Source organism: Rhodamnia argentea, chromosome 8, assembly GCF_020921035.1.
Source record: "Rhodamnia argentea isolate NSW1041297 chromosome 8, ASM2092103v1, whole genome shotgun sequence".
NCBI classification, from domain to species: Eukaryota; Viridiplantae; Streptophyta; class Magnoliopsida; order Myrtales; family Myrtaceae; genus Rhodamnia; species Rhodamnia argentea.
The window spans coordinates 15,083,762-15,105,988 of NC_063157.1; the positions used below are offsets into that span (position 1 = coordinate 15,083,762).

General features: G+C 43.3%; 1 protein-coding gene across 1 annotated transcript; it reads left to right on the top strand.

Moving 5' to 3' along the window:
* The first annotated feature begins 17,462 nt into the window (after positions 1–17,462).
* LOC125316295 lies at positions 17,463–19,242 on the top strand. Its single transcript, XM_048284309.1, has 3 exons — positions 17,463–18,059; positions 18,292–18,366; positions 18,457–19,242. Exons 1-3 carry the CDS (start codon positions 17,463–17,465, stop codon positions 19,240–19,242), a joined length of 1,458 nt encoding a protein of 485 aa, XP_048140266.1.
* The last annotated feature ends 2,985 nt before the right edge of the window (positions 19,243–22,227 follow it).

The window sequence follows — 22,227 nt, forward strand, 5'->3', positions numbered from 1 at the left end:
CCATGGAATATTTGTCAAGTCACCGATTCGATCATATGAACAAATCTAATCGACATACATTCAAACGAGACATGAACATTTCATTCTCGGTTATAACCCCGGCCGAGGATTTCAACGCATTGTCATAATTAAATTGCATAGGATATCATACCTTGCATGTGACAAGGAGACAGATTCCATTTTGCGTACACGTGTGACTTCGTATGTGCATGAACTGTGATCATCAAGTACAGAGACGGATCGATGAACCGTCAATATGCGTCCTCGTGAACCATAGTCATCCAACACACAAGTCAACATTGTGCCTCGGGTTTAAGGATTATTTACACAAGATCAACGCATGAACAATTAGACATTGACCATGCTAAAAGCTTCCATGTCGCTAATCGTTCAACGCGTGTCACGTTCGATGAACTTGTCCGGTACAAGCACCCGTGTTCTAACTCGAGCATCGCAATTCCCAATGATTTGTGACTTGTTATTCCTTTAAGTATCCAATACTTAATTATGAAGTCAAGAACACACCGATCTCAACAGGATCATTGATATCCTTTCAATGATCCATTGATCGAGAACATTTTAAAGATTCAGTTTAAGCGTGAACCCGTCACACATATTCTTAACGTTTCAAGAGTAGGTCCAGTCACAATCGATCTCATGGAATTTATTCATATAAGTAAATAATTGGACAAATGAATAAATACGTCTTTGCCATTAATTAAATAAGAAATTGAAAATACAACTGAAATCCCTAACATGTAACTATTACATAGTCGCTTTAGGGCATATCTCTAACAAACAGAGCCCACCCACGAGAGAGAGAGAGAGAGAGAGAGAGAGAGAGAGAGAGGAAATGATCGCTCAGCCATATCTGAAGCTCGAGTAAACGTCTCGAAGCTTCGGATCAACCGACCCGTTGTTACCTAAACCGGAGTCGCCGTCGTGGTTATATAAAAGGTCGGTTCTTCCGTCCCTCACCGGAGTGCTCTGTTTTTGCATTCAATATACGTCCTGTTCGTTGGCTCGATTTTGATCTTTGATCAAATCGAGCCAAACTAAATACATTCCGAACTCATTTACAATGTTTCCAACCAAATACGGGCAGCATTTAAGCGACCATTTCCATTAAAGATGGAACGAGACTCAAGTGTCAAGGTAGCTTTTGTTTCCAACCAGCCAAAACCTAGGAAGTTTGAAGATTCGATCACGACCCAAGGGAACAACTTCAAGATGGCTCAAAAGGTTTTTGAACCAAGGAAAAGAGGCCCTCCTCCGTCTTTTACGCCACTCCCTCTTCCAATGTCAAAGTTGCTCCCCAAACTTCTAGAGGCGAGGTTATTAGCAAAGAAGCCACCGAGGGTCAAATCGCCAAGATTTCCAGGTTTTAATGAGACACAAAGCCGTGCATATCACATGGGTGAAAAAGGGCATACCCAGTAGACCCCTTACTTCTTTGACAGTAGAGGGAGTCCCTATTTCCCATATAGCCTTGATCTTGGAAGGGTCGATTTCAATACCACGATTGCTCACCACAAACCCTAGCAGTTTTCCGGATCTTGCGCCAAATACGCATTTTGCCGGATTCAACTTGAGCTTATACTTTCTCAATCGATCAAATAACTTCTTCAGCACTTTAACATGGTCTTCTCCAGGCTTGGACTTGGCAATCATATCATCCACATAGACCTCGATCTCCTTATGTATCATATCATGAAAAAGGGTCACCATAGCCCTTTGATATGTTGCCCCCGCATTCTTCAATCCAAAGGGCATTACCTTGTAAATGAAGGTTCCCCATTGTGTAGTGAATGAGGTCTTGATCTTATCTTCTTCCTTTAGCATGATCTGATTATATCCCGAGAATCCATCCATAAAGGAGAATAATTCAAAGCCCGCGGCATCGTCGACGAGCACATCAATATACGGTAAGGGAAAATCATCCTTCGGACTAGCTTTGTTTAAGTCCCGATAATCCACGCATATTCTAATTCTTCCGTCCTTCTTCTTAACTGGTACGATGTTGGCGACCCAATCAGCATATGGGACAGCCTCGATAAATCCAACTTTAAGGAGCTTCATCACCTCTTCCTTGATCTTATCCGCCGGTTCGGGATTCATTCTTCTGGGCGATTGATTTACTGGTGTGCAAGAAGGATTTGTGGACAAAGCATGCTCCACAATCTCACGATCTAGACCCGGCATGTCAGCATATGACCGGGCGAAGATATCTTGATATTCCTTTAGCAATACCGTCATTCTTAGAACATCTGCGGCGGACGGGTGTCCTCCTATTTTCACTTCCTTGACGCAATCGGAATCTCCCAGATTAATAGTGATGGGTTCTTCGGAAATAGGGGGTTTAGATTCTTCAAAACAATCCAATTCTTTCTTGATATCGCTCACATCAACCTCGTTTATATCAACTTCGCACGCATAGTCATCGAGCTGATCCGAGTCACATATTAACCTGTTATGTATGGGTGAGATGACATGCCCGAAATGCACCATGAAAGGTTAGTATTCAAAGATGATAAAATTGAAGGATGCATGATTTCTATCATGAAAACATTTTTCAAATTCCAATTTTGAAGAAAAAGGGAAGAGAACTAGTCCATAATCTTCCGGACATCCTGGTTCTCAAAAAGCTATTTAAAACCCAAGATCATATGGCGGATCGGGCCTCAAGTCTCATGGTAGAGTCAATTGTCATCATCGGACCAATCCGTTGCTCCACATGTCTGTAATCAAATTTGTGATGATTTTCATTAATAAATGCAACCAAAAGTAATACAAGACCGCACTTCTTGGATCGCGACATGCGACCCAAAGGGTGCTAAAAACAATAAAGATGCTTCAAAATCAAATGCAGTAATCAAAATGCATTAAAAGATAAAGTTCAGAAAGAGCCTTTTACTCGGGGGTGGGGAAATCATCGTCCAGCCACTCAATTATCACGTTCACCCGATTATCCAGGAACGGGTTGAATAAGGCCGGCTCTGCATCTTCAGCGATATCTTCATCTTCCAGCCATTTGCCTCCCTTAGAGAACACTTCAAATAAGGGGTTTAGGAACATCTTCCCTTTGGCCTTCCATGCATCGGTACCTATAAAACGGCCACCTTGGTGTCCACGGCGTCCACGGTCTCCATAACACTTGTTTCGACCTCGGCCTCGACCTGTATTATTCTTCACTATTCCATTATAACCCGGACCAACCTTGTGGTCATTTGAGCCCAAATTCAAAGGGTTACGGATTCCCCGACCATGTTTCCCTAATCCAAGACCCGGAATAAAACCGTTTGAGAGTAGCACTCTCCCCGCCATAGTCGCAGGTCTCGAAAGCTCCTAGACAGCTATTTTTGCATCCGGTGATACATGCATGACGGATACAATGTCAAATGTGTGATAACTCAGCTCCTCCTCTTTTGAGGGTTCAATGTATGGGACCATCCCTTTTAAAGCCGCTCGATGTCCCGTCTCGCCATGGACGGTGATCAACCGACCCTTAACCACAAATTTTAACTTTTGATGCAGAGAGAAAGGTACCGCTCCGGACACATGAATCCATGGTCTTCCCGGGAGCAAGGTGAAGGCGCTTGGAATGTCCAATACTTGGAACGGTATAGAGAAAGTTACCGGTCCAATGTCAATGTCCAGCTCAATCTCTCCTACAACATTCTTGGAGACTCCATCAAATGATCGGATGGTGGCTTTAGACGTCTTGACGAAGTGTTCGTTGATCCCCAAGCTTCTCGGGGTGCTCGGAGGACATAGGTTGAAAGCGGAACCATTATCAATCAAGACGTGAGGCACCTCTTTTCCGTGACACCTCACGGCTATGTAAAGGGCTTTGTTGTGGACCCGCCCTTCTCTCGGGAAGTCTTCATCCGAGAAGGATATCTGGTCATTCGGAAGGATAGCACTCACAAAGTCTTCCGGTTGCACTTCGTTAATTGTCTCCGGAACATGCACTTCATCCAGCACCTTCAAAAGGGCATTCTTGTGCTTTTCAGAATTCTTGAAGAGATCTAATAAGGAAATCTGTGCCGGCATTTTCCGCAGTTGGTCAACGACCTCATATTCACCGGTCCTTACGACCGATTGCAACTTCTCAACCTCTTCTGCAGTCGGGACCTTCTTTTCGGAATCCGCCTCTCTCGGTGGATAACATCTCCCCGATCTCATTATGGCGTCAATCTCGCCCGTTCCATAATCCCAATGAACCGCCCTTGAATTATACTCTTCAACCGGCGGCAACTTAATCTTTACCGGCATGATCTTTTTCGGTGATGACGGTTGTTCCGAACTAGAAGCTTCCAACTCCCAGCTATCAACTTTGTTCAAATCAATTACGAAACGAATTGGGGTATCTACCATCCCGATCATTTCATCCTCATGAACATCCTCGGGGTTATGTTACGGACCTGGCCTTACCCAGCGTGGCATTTTCTTCATCCGGATCCCTCCGCCTTTCCCCTTCGACTCTTAGGATAATCCACTCAATTCTCATACCAATCTCCACCATATGTTGGAACGACGAGTAAGTGTACGCATACATGCGGTCAAAGTATTCCGCCGGAAGTGACTTCAGCACGAACTCCAGCATTTCTCTCTTCGACAGCGGCGGTTGCACCATCACGGCGTGCTTCTTCCATCTTCTTGCAAAGAGTTCAAAACTCTCATCTTCACCTTTCCCGATATTCAACAGATTAGCCTTAGTGAAATAACCTCGATTCCAGCTTCAAAGTGTCGTATGAAGTGTTCTGATAAATCCTCCCGGCTCGGGACCCGGCCTAGGTCAATTTATTGAAACCATGCTAGTACGGGGCCCGTTAAACTATGTCCGAAGTTCCGGATCAATGTTTCGTCATCTTCATGGTGGCCAACCATTTGGCGAAGATAGTATGAGATATGCGCGCGAGGACACCCGGCGCCATTATATTTCGTACGGAAGACCACTCTTGGGTTCACGCCTTGGGGCGGAACATTTCTTGCTTGAGTAAGTGGCGTAATCAGCTCCTTCAATTCATCCATTTTCCTCGACACGTCATCTCCTTGCTCTTGCAGTAGAGCGATCTTTCGATTCTGTGTCTCCATGGTCCGTCGTATCTCCAGAATCTGCATATTCTCTTCTATTCTTGTGGTGTCGTTCCTGGCCATCAATTGCGATAATTCTGCTACCATAGTCGTCAAATGATGTATATGCGTCTCCAGATTAGAAAGTCGCATATCGACCTCTTGGTTCTTCTATTCATCCCGAGGAGCCGCTTGGTCCTTAACTTCATCGACCGTTCCCACAAATTCATCACTTGCGGGGTCATCCATTCCACCCCACCCATCGGGGACTACATCTCCCGAATCGGCAAAAAAGCTTGGGGGTGCCGAATACAACACTTTAAAGCTGTAACCACCACTATCTTCTCCGAGGTTATCCACTATCTCGCCCCTCTCTAGGGCCTTCTGCATAAATCTTCTATCACCTTTGCGCGCTTTATCCAGACGGATTTCATATTCGTCTATCTCTTCAATTTCTTGGCCATTTTTGATATTCATCAAATATCCTGAAGGTATTTTCAAAACAGCTCCCCTCGTAGGTTTCATCGCAAATTCTTCGGACAGCATGTCCACCGCCACGTAGGTCCCCTTGAAAGCAACATCTTCCATTTTTCCTATGACGCCCAAGTTAATCAGCTTTTCCAAGCAAGCTTCTTTTTGCTCCCGGGAAATACTTTCTCCTTCCGGGTATTGCGAGGCCAATGTCAAGACATCCCGCATTTTACCCATATCCACTATGAATTCCAGACCCTCTTCCTCTTCACCTCCAAAGATCGCGTTCACCTCGCGATGCTCGTGTAGCGGGTTCTGCTGCACATTCGGCTCGGTTTTATCAAACTCTAGAACTTTTCCGTCGATCAATGCTTGCACCTTGAACTTCAGAGCGAGACAGTTGTCCGCGTTATGCCCCCTTTCTCCCATATGGTATACGCACGTCTGGGTCTCATCATACCCGGGAAATCTTGGCGGGTGAGCTCTAGGTGGCTCCTTTGCAACTAAGCGATTCTCCAGAAGCATTGGAAGTAGTTTGGATAAGGGTCGGGGTAATGGGGTGAAAACAACCGGGTTCTTTTTTCTGAAATCCGGTGGTTTGGAAGCAGTCCAGGAGGACGTTCCTTGGGTAGGGATTGAAGGCGAGAAATTTCTGGGCTTTGGCGGGTTAGGGACAAAAGCTACTTCTCCAGTTTGCTCCCTAATATCCCTTCTCAAAGGGTATTGGCGTTTGAAAGGCGCCTCGGGTATCTTCTTCTCTCTCGGTGCCCACTCATGGCGTTACGCCACCTTTATCGGGTGTGCAAACGTCCGACACCCAGAGGTGTTCAGCTTGTCGAAAAACTCAAAAGGAAGGGCCTTGAGGAACAGGTCTATTAATTCTTCTTCCGGGATCGGCGGTTTTACCTGCACGGCCGGTGCTCTCCATCTCCGGGCGTAGGCGCGAACGGCCTCGCTCTTTCCCTTTACGATTACGAGAAGGTCCTCTCTAGTGAGGGCGGTCAAAGTGTTAAACTTGTATTGCTGAAGGAACTCGTCTGCCGGTTTATCCCAATCGGCGAGCCTCTCTGGCTCCAATTCAATGAACCACGCCAGGGCTGCCCCGGATAGGCTCTCCTGGAAAGTGTTGACCAAGAATGGGATGTTGTCCGAGAATTGCGACATTCGGCGCAAATAATACTTCAAGTGCACCTTGGGACACCCGGTCCCATTATATCTCCTTACAAAGTCCGGTTCCTTGTAGTCAGCAAGAACCTCTATCTTTTCGAATGGTGCTACCTTGTCGAACCTCGAAAGTTCATAATCCCGACTTGCCAAACACTCTTCGATCTTAGCAAGCCTTCTTATCTCCTCTTCCATTTTAAGGACCTGTTTCTCCTTCTTTTCCAAATCTATCACGACAGGAGGATCCTTATGAGGTCGCTCCGGGTTTAGAGTGGGATTAGCGGCGGGCGCCGAATTAGCGTTCACTCCATCGGATGAGCCCGTAGGGCCCCGGCTAGCGATCATCATTGCCTTCATCTCCGCCACCATTGTGGCGATCACATTCATCTGATTCTCCAGATTACCCACACGAGGTGCGAGTTCTTCTCGTTTCATCCTTAATTTGCGCGTTTTGCTACGAGTCCTCGTATTTGTCACTCAACTGTTTTTTGAACATGAAATCGGTATGGGAAATATTAAAGGATTGGAGACATTGATCCGTGGTAATTGACTTTTCTATATGTATGCATGAAACGCTCATAAAAGAAATAATATATATCTATTACAAATCAAATTGTTCAAAAGTATCCAAAAGATAACAAATATGCAAAATCTAAATGGGGGAATGGATCTATCCAAGTCGGGGACGCTTCCACTCTTCTTGTTCTTCTGATCCGTCGGAATCCCACTGGTATGGGTCTTCTCCTTCCTCTGATATCCACTGCTCTGGATCTTCGGGAATGTACGGCTCTACTCCCGGTACGTATGGTACTATGTACTCTGGCTCATATGACTCCACCTCTTCAATCCGAGGAGATACGCACTCGGGTACATATGGCTCGACCGTTGATTGGCGATACTCCTTAAACTTCTGGATATACTCCTTGGAGGCTCTATGAATGTTCATCTCGTCGTCCAAATAATCCGGCCACTTAACTTGTTGTAGCGGGGAGTTTTTCAAAGCGTGAAGAATAAGCTTAATTCGAGATTGATATAACTTCTTCGCCTCCTTTGTAAGCTTCCCACGTGTCATGTCGAATGAGAAAATCCCGGGACAAACATCCGGTGGTATCTCTTGTAGAACTCCAAATTGCCTCACCACTCGAATGGGGTAATACGCCACAGCGCCGGTACATCCCAATAAGGGAACAGGGTTATCTTCAATTCCCGAAATGCGAGCCTCTACAATCTTAGGCCAAGTCAAACGCCATCTAATATGCTCGGGTTTCAAATTGTCCAATAGCTCAACCCACTTTTTGAATGAGTATTTAGGTACAAGGGATTGACACTTAAGGAAGGATATAAGAGGGTGGACGTGCTCATTGATCTCATAGCACCCCACTCGGAGTTGGAAAGTCTTTACATGAGAGGTGAACCACAAGTGGAGTAATCCGCTAGACGCTTGGAAAACAGCCTTTTTTGAAGATTTGGAACGATTTTGGGAGAGGAAGGTCTCAGCTAATATCATGTACGAATAATCCCAGCGACAACATGCTTGTCCGGCTATATGGGTTACGGAGGGGTCAAAGGTAGTTCTAGAAGTCGGGAATAGAACGAATGCGAAGAAAGCCAAGATGAACACCTTTCCCGATTTATGACCGGTTTCGGTGGGTAGAGAGGAATAATTATCGAAAAGGAACGAGAAGGTGAATTTGTTGGAATTGGATTTGTAAACTTTTTCAATCTCAGAAGTTTTAAGGCGAAGGAAACTCGATAACGAACGAGTGGAGTCCATGTCCAAAGGGGGTTGAGCTATACGTTCTTCAAATTTGGCCCCAATAATAGCGGTATACTCCTCGAGCGTAGGAGTCAACTCTAATCCTCGAAAGTTGAATGTCATCGTGCGTGCGTCCCATGCCTTGGCTAATGCTTGGATGAGAGCCGGTTGGTATTCCACTTTGATCAAATCTACAAGTCGCCCCAAGCGTCCTTCCACGTAAGCCTTGTTGACAATGTCGAGGCGATCCCGCCATATAGCGAGTTCCTTGCGCGGTATTGGGATGACTTTGATGTCTCCATTCCCCATGATCTAAAAATGCAAAAAATGATGATCCTAAAGTCAATTACCACAGTTTAATATGCATATGCGTGAAATGTGATGCAAATGTGCTAACCAAATTCCATGTCATCTTTGGGTAACATGAGGGTCAACTACTCCCACTTGACCCAAATAAGCCAAATAGGGTAATTATGGACCTAATCTCGCCCAAAGATGGCATGTAATTTGATTAGAATCGTTTAAGCGTAATCGGGGTAGAAAGTCGCTCACAAATTGACAACTCATGAAATTTACAAGTCTAACACAATAAAGTCGAAAGAAATAGGACATGATAGCATCTAAAGATGTTCGGACAATAAATGTCGATGAAAGTACATAATCGACTCAAAATATAATGAAACCTAGAAAATGCCCCAAAGTCGTACTAATCTAGACAGTCGGAACGGTGTCCTCATCCGATGAAATTTCTACTATCTCGGGAAGCTTGATATCTTCTTCATCATCGGAGGATATGGTGATGACTTCCTTCTTCTTGATCGGGGAGTGTTTTGGGGCCGTCTTGGTCGCACGAGGCTTCCTCGCCAATTTCATGTACAACTCCCAAATTCTTTCTTTCTCGCGCTCGAGCTCCAAATATCGTCCACATCGGGTATAATCGCAACTCTCGCTACGGATGCGGTTCCGTCCATTGAGCTCTCGTCTGTGAACAAATCCGAAAACTCGGAATGTAGCGGGTACTCGGTCCTCGCGTCGAATGGTCCTCCGCTCCCATGTGAATACGTCGGGTATATCAACACGACCTCGGGGCGCCATCTATCTAAAAAGGAAAATTTGACCTTCAACCCCGATCACTTAAACGATCTTACAAATTGTGATGATATGTCGTGAAAATGCATGATATGCAAAATTTAAATTTACAAATTCAAAATAAAGAGGGTAGAAAAGCCTTACCGACCAATGTTACTCTTTTTTTGGTTTTTGGTTTTAGGTATACCAACCATCCAATTCACATGCGCATGAGACAAGTGAGGTTCAACTCTAAAGAAAATAAAAAAGGCTCGGGTATGGACCTAAAAAGGCTCCCGCTATACAAATCGATGGGCCGCCCACAAGCGCAATCAAACAACAAGTGGGTAGGACCATCAATCTTGCATAGCGAGCGGGATCAAATATGGTCAACCCAAGTGCAATCAAACACAAGAGCTTCGCATACCGATCCCTATCTATGGCGACCTATAAAGGCGATTCGCGGCTCGGGTTTAGGTGCTTGTGTGTGCAGTGTCGTGATCCTCAAAATATGCAAGACACGCACAACAATTTATATTCAAAACACCGCTTCAATATTTGCATAAATAAACAAACAACCCAAAACTCCATATCCGCATAAAAAATGGTTAGCATAGACGCCACCCCTTATAACTCCCATCTGCATCAACATTTATCACTTTTGTTAGTGGACGTACCTCATCTTCAAGAGCATCTGCAGAAAAACGAGGTTAGAAAACAATCAACATTTTTATCGGCTTAAGTCCTCCCGATTTGATTGTCCCCAGCGGAGTCGCCGGTCTGTCGCGACCCTCCTCCGGAAATTCGTTCGATGAAATCCCGGCGGTGGAGTAGGGTTAACGAGCCGATCCCTTTTTACATTTTTTTTATGGGATCGCGGGTCCCTCCCAAGACCCATTACTCGAATCGCGATGTCGGGTAAAATTTATAAAATATCGAAATTGACCTTGTGTGGTCGGGTGGCATGTGCAATGTGTACATGCAATTTTGGAGTCGCCACCGATCGATTTACTGGAAGGTACGATCGGAAAACCTTACCGAGTGGTCGGGAGAAACCATTCGGTTCCGCGAAAACCAGAGATTTTTTTTTTTTTTTTGGGTCCGGGGACTTGGTTACGCCAAATTTCAAATTGACGCCCTTTCGGTTACCGATGTCGAGTGTTTTCTAACCTAAGAATTCATACAGATGCAATATCGGGTGAGGTAGATCCTAACAATTCTAAGTATTCATGCGGATGGGAATTTTCTATCATAATCAATCACAATCAAAAAATTTAATGCGCAATCAAAATCATTACAAACAATCAAATCAATCAATCAAAGTTTGACATATCTAAAATGGCCCTATCGGCCCACACAAAAAATCAAATTTAGGTTTCGGGGTGATTTGGTGAAAATTTGGGGCGAAAGGCCCGGAAGGGTAGAATGGTCATTTTTGAGGTTTCGGGACCCAAAAATCACAAAATTGGGGTCGGGCCAGTTGAATGTGGCCATTTCCCATTTTTTGTAATTTTATGGAATTTTATGAAATTTTTTCTATTTTTTTGGAATTTTTATTTATTTTCTAAAGAAAATATTAGGAATTTTCCGGATCGAAATTAATCGACCCTCGAAGTCTCAAAAATTTCCGATCCAGACTTTATGAGTCCCGAATCGATCTAGGAATTTTTAGAAATTTTTTATGAAAATCTGGGAATTTTTCTGAATTTTCTAAGTATTTTTGCAATTTTTTTGAATTTTTTTGGAAATTTCTTTTTTATTTTTTATTATTTTTATTATTTTTTATTTTTTTTATTAATAGACCGGACCGGGTCAACCCGGTCCGACCGCCTCGGACTCGCTCGACACTCAAAACGACGCCGTATACGTATTTATCTTATTTTCTTTTTGATTTTCTAACCTAATTTCCTATTATTCAAAAATATAAGAAAATAATGGACGGCCGAGATCAATCCCGCATTTGATCTCAACCGTCGACTCGCCACTTAACAAAACGACACCGTGTCGGACACTCTCTGTTAAAACGACACCGCATTTGACTAATGAACCGACGGCCACGATTAAATCCTAAGACACGATCTAAGCCGTCCGCTTCTCCTTAATACCAAAACGGCGACGCTTTATCCCATCTACGCGAAACGTCACCGTATCGATTAAAACCCTGAACGGCCAGGATCTATCCTAGACTCAATCTCAGCCATTCGTTCTATCCAACGCCAAAAACGACGACGCACTCGTGTCTATGCTCCAAACGACGTCGCTCGGACCTTAACTAAACGGCACCGTTTCATTTATTTTCTATTTTCCTATCTAATATAAACGAATAAACGAAATTACAAAATAAAGATCCAACGGCTGATAATCAAACTAGCCTATTTACCTCAGCCGTTGGATCAACGCCGAATCAGCTCGCTCGCGCCAACGGGCGAGCCGACTGCGCGACACCGTGGACCAATACGCATATGACACGTAAGCGTTTGACTCGTTGACTTGCCACGTAGACTCGTCTTCTTCGTCTCGACGACGATCGACGAACGGCCAAGGTTTCCCGGCGAGATCTAACGGTGAAACCTCGGCCGATAAACCTCAAACCAACACTAGTTTACTCGTTTTCACATCCAGATTAACATACCTCGGAATCAAATCATTTCATTCACGGGATCGCGAGAATCAAGTCAAACACGTAACGACAATGCAAAGTTCAATCTCGAAGGACAGAGCATAACAATCCTATTCCATCAAACAGAAGCTCGTGAAGAAGTTGAGGAAGCTTACCCGAAGCTCTGATTGAGCTCGTGAAGGCTGGAGAGGTCTGGCCAACGTTCGGCCGGACCGCGGTGATTGGAGGTTTCGACTCGGGATGTTCGAGCGGGATTGATGCAAAAACCAGATGCGAGCATGGTCGGTGAAGTTCAAGGATGGAAACACACACTTTAATTTCAAGAATCGGGTTCGCACGGGTGAGGTGCCATGGATGCATAGTGAGATTATTGAGAAGTGGACTCACCTGTTACGGACGTTGCGGGCTGATTGGAGTGTGGCGATCGCTTCCAGGTGCCTCTATGAAGCTTCCGGATGTGATATGCGAGCTCTATTTGCCTTGGATTGGCCGGTCGAGCGATCCACAGATCGAACTCCGACGAGCAACAATGGCGATCACCGGAGAGCCTCTCTCTCTATTCTTCTCTTTCTCTCTCTATTCTGAGTGTCTTGGCGAGCACGAATGAGCTTTTTCTCGTTCGCGAATCTTCTTGGCTTTTATACTTGGTTTTTGAAAAAATGGCGCGTCGGGTGTGAGCTGGCCGAGGGTAATTCACGTGCCACCCACGTGATTTCGGCTCGGTCGGACGGTGACGGAATCACTAGGATTCCGTCCAAGTCCGTCAAGTCCCCGTCGAGCCTTAAACGAGCGCCAATTGCCTTCTGCTTCAATATGTTGACTATTTCGCGCACCGAAACTTTGACCGGCAATGCCGCCGTCCTCCGGCGGTGATTAGCTCTGCCACCGGTGGGGGTCGACGCTCCTCGGCCCGAAAAACCAAACCCCTCAATCAATTGAATCAATTAGAGTCGAATTGGCTCTCAATTTGATCACCAAAACTCGGCGCTCAAACCTGCAAATCGTGCCTCTCATTTGGGGAAGATGAAGTGCTATTGCGGACCGGTTCGACCGGTCCGACCGGCGGTGAGACCGGTCCGAACCGGTTCAGGCAGTGTTCTTTACAAAATTTTCAAAATTAGTTGAAATTGAGTGGGGATTTTTGCAATTAAACTTCAAAATTGGACTTAGGGGCCTGAATTCTATATTAAAATGTGATTTTGCCCAAAAGTTCATGTCAATTTCAACAAAAACCCCAAATTTTCAAAAATGCCCAAATTAGAGAAATGTCCAATTGAGTGTCAATTCGATCAAATTGGACCCTAAGACCTATGCCAATTGATTTAGAATGTGTGAAAACATAGGGTGACAGTCCAATTTTACCATGATAGTCCCTCAATTAAAAATAATTTCAAAGATTGGCCAATTGAGGGACTAAATTGCAAATAATTTGGGGATTTTGTGCAATCTGTGCAATTCGCACAATTTAGGGTGCAATTGATCAAATTGAAGTTCAAAGGGATTGCAATTGAATGTCTAGACCTGAAATGTGCAAGAATTGCAAATAAAAAGACTCAATTGGTATTTTTTATGCAAATTCAACTCTAGGCATTGTGAAGAAACACCTAAAATTGAACTTAACTTTCAATTTTTCTTGAGGTCAAAATTAAAAGGGGATTAACAGAAGAATATTGGGCATTTGTGTGTATTTTTGTGACCTCGAAAAGTATTTTTCATGAATTTTCAAGTATTTTCCTATTTTTCGAAAATATAAAAAATGCGAAAAATATGAAAAATTATTTTTTGTTCCAAATTGGTTCCTTAGGCTTGGCCAAGGCTTCCAATGTTGATTTTTAATTTTTTGATTTTTTGTGAATTTTTGGTGAATTTTGGAAAATAAAACTAAAGAAAAAAATGACTAAAAATTCAGGTGTCAACACTAGTTGGCTTGGTGAATGTTCTGACCGATTTGATCCGACAGGTGATGATAGATGAGCCTGTAGAAAATGGCTTTATGCTAAGGGAACACATAAAAGAACTAAATAGATAGAATCGCAAAATCGTCAAGTCGGAAGGGCAGTATCTGGACTTGACCAACAACCTCGCTAAAGTAAAAGCCCTTGTTAACTCTCATACCTCGTAGCTCAAAGCCCATTCCCTGAGGCACATGGATGATATTGTATTCCCTCGGACATATAACAGGGATGGATGTCCGAGAGAGCATGCCCTATATTATTTAGCGACGGTACATGGCCCCATTAAGGACAATGAGGCCCTTATTCAAAATTTTGGACTCGACTTGGAAGGCTCCGCCCTGACATGGTTTCTCACCTTTGATCGTCGCAAGTCCGCCACCTAGGACGAGTTCATAGCCCAATTTCTAGAAGAATAAGACACTAATGCATTTTTTCGACTCACTCGAGAGAACCCAATTCACGTAATTAAAGAAAAGGATAGAGACTTCGGATCCTATGCGCACGGGTGGAGGGAGATCGCAGCCTAAGTATATCCCCCATTAACGGAGGAAGAGTTGGTGGAGTACTTCACAAGGGCCATACCACATGAGACCACCCTGTCCATATGTGCCTATAAGTATCAATCTTTCACTCACCTAGTAGGAGAATTGGAGAGGATAAAATGGGCCTGGCTATAGGATCGGATCAAAGGCTCGAGAGTTTCCAAAAGGCAGAGTGCAATCCAATTTCTAAAGAAGTTGCATCGGGAGTTTCAACCCTCCAAGTCGGGCTCCACGTCTACCGAGACATGTCCGCCCCACCCAAGGAATGAATACAATTCTGAAGAGCTATATCTGAATGAATCAACTTATATGGTGGAAGGCGTGACTCTGCTTGTAATTAACCTCGCCGAGTTCGCTATCACGCGTGATAGCAATAGCGAAGCCAAGGCTAGAATGGTAGAGATATCTAGCGAACATCCTAAAAGTGAAGACAAACCTTTGGTGATCGCCCTTCCTTCCGTCGAGGCTTATAACCCTAAAATGGTACATTGGAATTATGGCACCGATGATGTAGATGCCATCACCCGCTCTAGGAGATGTCGGGTTCAAAGAGACGACGATGCTCAAAAGAAGGGAATCACTAAGGATGACGCCAGGCAAGTACCATCTCTTATCAGAACCGGTGAATTCGAGGTAGTTGAGCGGTTAAGGAAGATACCGGTGCAAATCTCACTGTTGGAGCTTTTCAAAACTTTCGAGAAGCATCTCGGCTCACTCATGAAAGTGCTCAATGAGGCTCACATACCGGAAACTATTAATGAGATCCAGCTGGAGGATTTCGTTGGCTCGATGTTATAGAAAGATCGGGTATCCTTCTCTGATAAAGACTTTTTACCGTAAGGGCGTAGTCATAACAAAGCGCTTTATATATCAACAACCTATCACGGAAAGAGGGTATCTCGGGTCCTCGTAGATAATGGGTCCGCTTGTAACATATGCTCGTTGAGTACCCTAAAGAGTTTGGGAGTTAAAGAAGAGACCATCAGAACTGCAAAATCTATTATCCGAGCTTTTGACGGAGGCAAGAGTGAAGTCTTGGGGGACATTGAACTGTCCGCTCTTGTCGGGCCAACCGAGTTCCTAATCAACTTTCGGGTCAAGGACATTCCGGCTTCGTTCGGGCTACTATTAGGGAGGCTTTGGATTCATGCAGCCGAGGCGGTGCCATCTATTTGCACTAAAAGGTTAAGATGGTAGTCAATGACAAGTTGGTCATCATCCACTCTGAAACCGATCACCAAGCGTGTCGGATTGACGCTATTCCATGTGTGGAACCACCATCCGGAGAAGAGTCGAGCTTCCGTGCTATCAAAAGAATGTACATTACGTACATACCAGCTGGTACAATCATGAGGACTCCGGGTCTTTCCAAGTCGTCGATCATAGCGGGCAAGATACCGATACGACACGGGTTCATCCCGAGCTTAGACTTAGGCAAATATTGCCAAGGGATTCGCGAGCCGATCAATTTAGCAATGGTGGAGAATCATAATGGACTGGGCTATAAGGCAAGACTAGGTCACCTTTAAGGGTTAGAGAACTATAGCCGCAGGAGAGGTCGAAGTGACCGTTTTCTCGGGTCGAGCGCCTGGAAAGGCAAAGGGAAAGTCTTTGAGACCCCCTTAAATCAATTTTTCAGTAGGGCGTCCAAATGGCTGAAGGACGAAACGGTCGACACCGCAGTTGAAGAGCTAGACCTAGCTAACCTATTCCAAGAGGAATATGTCAACATCATCATCGAATGGGCCAACGACAACACTCCTACTCTTGAGTAAAGAGATTCCTATCTCTCTCCGATGCCTCTAAGTCTACTCGCATTAGATGCCTCGTGCTTTCATTCCTTTTACCTTAATGTTATTATCATGCATAATAAAAAAAGCAAAAAAAAAAAATGGGGACATGCGGGAGCCAGAAATCGATCAATGTTGATTAAAAAAACAAGAAAAAAAATGAGTGAAAAAAAAAAACTAAGACCTGATTTCCCGCATGTCTCCTAGTTTCCAAATTTTTTTTGGGGAGCGAGGATGTCCGATGATAGGAGGACTAGCCCCTATATCTCTTTTTTGAAACAAAAGCTTGCTCCAAAATAACTTAAAAAATATATAATAATAAAAAAAAAAAAAAAACCGTCTGCATATACTCTCTCTATTATATGTCAATAAACCATTTGTATGACATCTCGGGTATACCATTCCAAACATACATGGCAAATTATTAGATGACTCGGGTTCTCAGGGGGAATCTGCCCCTCCAAATTGAAGAAGAGAATGAGGATCGGGATCTCGAGAGAGATCGAAGTAATTGGAGTTGGCACGAAGAGCCTAAACCACTCACCACGGAGGGTACCGTTTCAGTAAACTTAGGGACCCCAGAAAATGTCAAAGAAGTAAAAATTGGTGAGAGTATGTAATACTCAGAAGCATTCAGAATAGTTGAACTCCTTAGAGAATACTAAGATGTCTTCGCTTGGTCGTACGCCGATATGCCAGGATTAGACCCTAGTATCGTAGAACATGCATTGCCAACTGATCCTAACATTCCCCTCAAGAAGAAGAAGCTCGGGTGAACGAGGCCAAAACTATCAAAAAAGATTGAGGAAGAAGTGAGAAACTCCCCAAGGTAGGGTTCATCGAAGTGATTGCATATCTAGAATGGATCGCAAACAAGTCCCTGTCATGAAAAAGGACGGGAAGGTGCGGGTCTGTGTAGACTATTAAGACTTAAATAAGGCGAGCCCTAAAGATAACTTTGCTCTACCGTATATTGACGTCCTAGTTGATAGTACAACTGAATTTGAAAGGTTCTCCTTTATGGATGGGTTCTCCGGTTATAACCAAATCCGTATGAGGGAGGAGGATAAAGCCAAGACGTCATTCACCACACTATGGGGCACCTTCTACTATAAAGTCATGCCGTTCGATTTGAAAAACGGCGGAGCAACTTATCGTAGAGCAATGGTCACCCTATTCCACGATATGATGCATAAAGAAATAGAAGTGTATGTAGACGACATGATAGGCAAGTCCAAATGTGGTGAGGATCATACTATAGTATTGAGAAAACTGTTAGAACGGCTCAAGAAGTATAAGCTGAGGTTGAACCATGCGAAATGCGTATTTGGGGCAAGGTCGGGGAAGCTGTTGGGGTTCATGGTCAGCAACCGTGACATCGAAGTTGACCCCACTAAAGTCCAAGCCATCCTTAAACTAGGTCCTCTTTCAATGGCTAATGAGGTGAGGAGTTTACTAGCCGGATTGAATTATATCACCCGCTTCATATCCCGGCTTTCGGAGACAGCTAAACCCTTCTTTAAGCTCTTGAAGAAGAATGCCAAGATCAAGTGGGACCATGAATGTCAGCAAGCCTTTGACGAGATCAAAGCATATTTAAGTCGTCTCCCGGTCTTGGTACCGCCAATCCTGGCATCCCACCGACTTTCTATCTTACAATGCATGAGGAATCGTTAGGGGCTTTACTCGCTCAAACAAACCCAGAGGACAGAAAAGAATGGGCAGTTTATTACTTAAGCAAGAAATTACAGCATCGGAGGCGAAATATCCAGCGGTCGAGAAAACTTGTGTTGCATTGGTTTGGGTACTCCATAGGCTAAGGCAGTATACCCTCCATCACATTATTCAGCTAGTCACAAAAGATGACCCAATCAAGTATTTCTTGGAGAAGCCGTCGTTAGTAGGGAAGTTGGCAAAGTGGCAAGTACTCCTATTTGAATTTGATATAAGGAGTTCGAATCAAAAATTTGTGAAAGGATGAGCTAGTGCCGATATGTTAGCTGAAAATTCATAGGGGCATATCGCCCTAGAGGAAGAAGAGGCCGAAGGCCATATCCCGATACTCTCTGACAATAAGTGGATTATGTACTTTGATGGCGTAGTCAATCTAGCCGGGGCAGGCACCGGGGCGGTCTTAATATCCCCGGATGGCCAACACTATCCCGTGGCTGCAAAGTTGACATTTCCATGCACCAATAATGTGGCGGAATATGAAGCTTGTATTCTTGGGTTACAATCGGCCCTCAACATGAAGGCACGGAAGTTGCGGGTTTATGGGGAGTCAACGTTGATCATCCTACGGACCCTAGGCGAATGGAAAACAAGGGACTCTAAGCTCATCCCATACCACGAATTCTTAGAGCAAATTATCAAGGAGTTTGAAGCAATCGACTTCGAGTACCTGCCAAGGACTCAAAATCACTTTCTGGATGCTTTGGCGACATTGGCTTCTATGCTCCGGGTGACAAAGGGCATAGATATTGAGCCGTTGAGGATTGGCATTACCCAAAAACCTGCACATTGCATGGTGATTGAGGAAGGGTTTGATGATCAACCTTGGTATCATGACATAAAAAATTACCCGACGAAGGGCGAATTTCCTTCGGGAAGTCAAGCGGGAGATAGGAAGTACATAGCGAGGATAGCTGGCAAGTTTTTCCTTAGCGATCAAATTCTTTATAAGAGATCCTACGATTCGGTGCTCCCGAGGTGCTTAGATGCTAATGAGGCCAAGCTACTTATGAGAGAAATTCACGAGGGAGAATGCGGCCCCACACATGAATGGCTATCTCTTCACTAAGAAAATCATGTGATTGGGATATTCTTGGATGACCCTAGAATCAGATTGTAATCAACACATGAGGTCATGCCATTAATGCCAGGTGTATGGAGATAGAATTAATGCACCTCCGAATGAACTTCATCGGATGTCCGAGGTATGACCATTCTCTATGTGGGGGATAGACATGATAGGGCCAATCAATCCCAAGGCTTCGAATGGACATTGTTTCATTTTAGTCGTGATTGATTACTTCACGAAGTGGGTTGAGGCCACCTCTTATACGAATATTACCGCAAAGAACGTGGCTAAATTCATAAGATGAGATATCATCTCGACGTGTGGAACCCCTCAAGCCATCGTAACCGACAATGGCTCGAATCTGAATAATGATACGGTGGGCAACCTCCCGAATGACTTCAACATCCGTCACTTAAATTCATCGCCATACCGACCTCAAATAAATGGAGCTGTAGAGATAGCGAATAAGAACCTCAAGAAAATCTTGGCTAAGACTGCAAAGAATTACCGAGATTGGCATGAAAGGCTACCTTACGCGTTAATGGCATATCGGACCTCGATCAGAACTTCTACCGAGGCAACGCCTTGTTCTCTAGTATATGGCATGGAGGCGGTCCTACCAGTCGAAACCGAAATCCCGTCACTAACTCACTGAGGCTAAATGGATCCAAAAACGATATGAACAATTGAATATAATAGACGAGAAGCGTCTAAAGGCAATCTGTCACGGCCAAGCGTACCAAAAGAGGGTTGCTAAGTCATTCAACCGAAAAGTCCGGCCGAGAATATTCGAGGTTGATGACCTGGTCATCGGGAAGACACTTTCGAACACGCCGCACCCGGGGGGCAAGTTCACTCCGAATTATGAAGGGCCGTATGTGGTTAAGAAGGCTCTACCTAGAGGAGCTTTAATTCTTGTAAACATGGACGGAGAGGAATTTGGATATCCCGTAAACGCCGATGCAGTCAAGAAGTATTATTCATGAATGAATCCCATGCCCCAAGCGGCGCTCTTCCCTCAAAGAACCCGAGTCACTCAATAATCTTTGCATAAGTCTCATGCATACATACATATATACATGTACATTTCCTCGTTTTTGCAGGAAACCTTCGGGAAGGATGACTAGTCAGAAGGACAGACTTCTAGTCACCGACCTCCAAGACGGGAGATAGGAGGAGGCCACGAAGGAGAATCGGTCTTAACCCAACCGCCCTTAAATGTGAAAATTCACCGATCACCTGCTTTAATTTTTACAGAGGCGAGCCGCATGATCACCGGAGTTGGTATCAATCGGAGCAAGATACCTAAACGGAAAAATGAACAAAAAAGGCAACAGAGGAAAATCTCAAGTCTTTTCAAGAATTTTCGAAAAAATAACATCCACACACGTCTTTAAAAAAAAATCATCATCCGGGTGATCCAAACATTTCAAAATATACGTCAGATGTCCATAAGCCTATGGAGAAGGGTCTTGATTCAAGCTAGAGCGATGTCCTCAAAATGCCTTTGTTTGAACTAGCCACAAGGAGGATCTCGAACGAAAGGAAACAACCTACCCCCAAACACATCTCCACACACTCGAGTGTTGAGTAAGCGCTAGGATAGGAACCGCGCTCTAGGATGTAGAGACCATTCGCAGTGGTTATCTAGATTGAAAATGTTGACATTTGATTTTTGATCAGGGGTTTTTTTTTAATCTAGTTTTATAAAAATTCATAGAAAATCCATAAAAATTGAAAAATTGAAAAATCAAGTTTGGTAGCCTTGGCCAAGCATAAGGGACCATTTTTGAGCAAAAAATAATTTTTCATATTTTTCACATTTTTTTTAATATTTTTGAAAAATAGGAAAATACAAGAAATTTCACAAAAAATACTTCCCGAGGTCACAAAAATATAGAAAAATTTTCCATATTTTTATTTTAATTCCCTTTTCGTTTTGACCTCAAGAAAAATTAAAAATTGAATTCAATTTATGGTGTTTCTTCACAACACCGAGAGTTGAATTTGCCTAAAAAATACAATTTGAGTCTTTTTATTTGCAACTTTTACATGTTTTGAGTCAAGACGTTCAATTATGGTCCTATGCAGTTTTAATTTAACCAAATTCACCCTCAATTGCACGAATTGCACGGATTGGGTAAAATACCCAATTATTCTTTGCAATTTAGTCCCTAGAATTTCCAATTTTTGAAATTACTTTTAATCCAGGGACTTTCATGACAAAATTGGACTACCTCCCAAGGTTTTCTTATGTTCTGAATTGATTGGCAGGGGTAATTTGATCAAATTTGATCATTTGGGCGCTCAATCAAACTTTTCCACGATTTGTAATTTTAGAAAAATTTGGGGATTTTATAGAAATCGATGAGAACTTATGGGTAGAATTACATTTTTAGATAGTATCTGAGTGTTGACACACGATTTTTAATCGGTTTTCCTTTAGTTTTATTTTCTAAAAATTCCCAAAAATTCACAAAAAAATCAAAAAAATTAAAAAAATCAACATTGGAAGCCTTGGCCAAGCTTAAGGAACCAATTTTGAACAAAAATTAATTTTTTCATATTTTTTACATTTTTTAATATTTTCGAAAAATAAAAAATCATAAGAAATACTTTTCGAGGTCACAAAAATATAGGAAAATGCCCAATATTTTTATTTTAATTCCCTTTTCATATTGACCTCACGAAAAATCAAAAATTGAATTCAATTTTGGGTGTTCCTTTACATCGTCGAGGATTGAATTTACATAAAAAAAATACAAATTGAGTCTTTTTATTTGCAATTTTTGCACATTTAGAGTCTCGACATTCAATTGCAGTCCTTTCAAACTTCAATTTGATCAATTGCATCCTCAATTGCACGAATTGGGCGAAATTTCTAAGAATATTGCAATTTAGTTGTTGACACCCGATTTTTAATCAATTTTCTTTTAGTTTTATTTTCTAAAAATTCCTAAAAAATCCACAAAAAATTAAAAAAAA

Excerpts from the sequence above, each read along its gene's own strand:
- LOC125316295 (XM_048284309.1), top strand. The coding sequence starts at position 17,463 with ATGGATGGGTTCTCCGGTTATAACCAAATCCGTATGAGGGAGGAGGAT. Across the intron at positions 18,060-18,291 it reads TAAGTCGTCTCCCGGTCTTG|CTAGTCACAAAAGATGACCC; the intron begins GTACCGCCAATC and ends CACATTATTCAG. Across the intron at positions 18,367-18,456 it reads GGAAGTTGGCAAAGTGGCAA|GGGCATATCGCCCTAGAGGA; the intron begins GTACTCCTATTT and ends GAAAATTCATAG.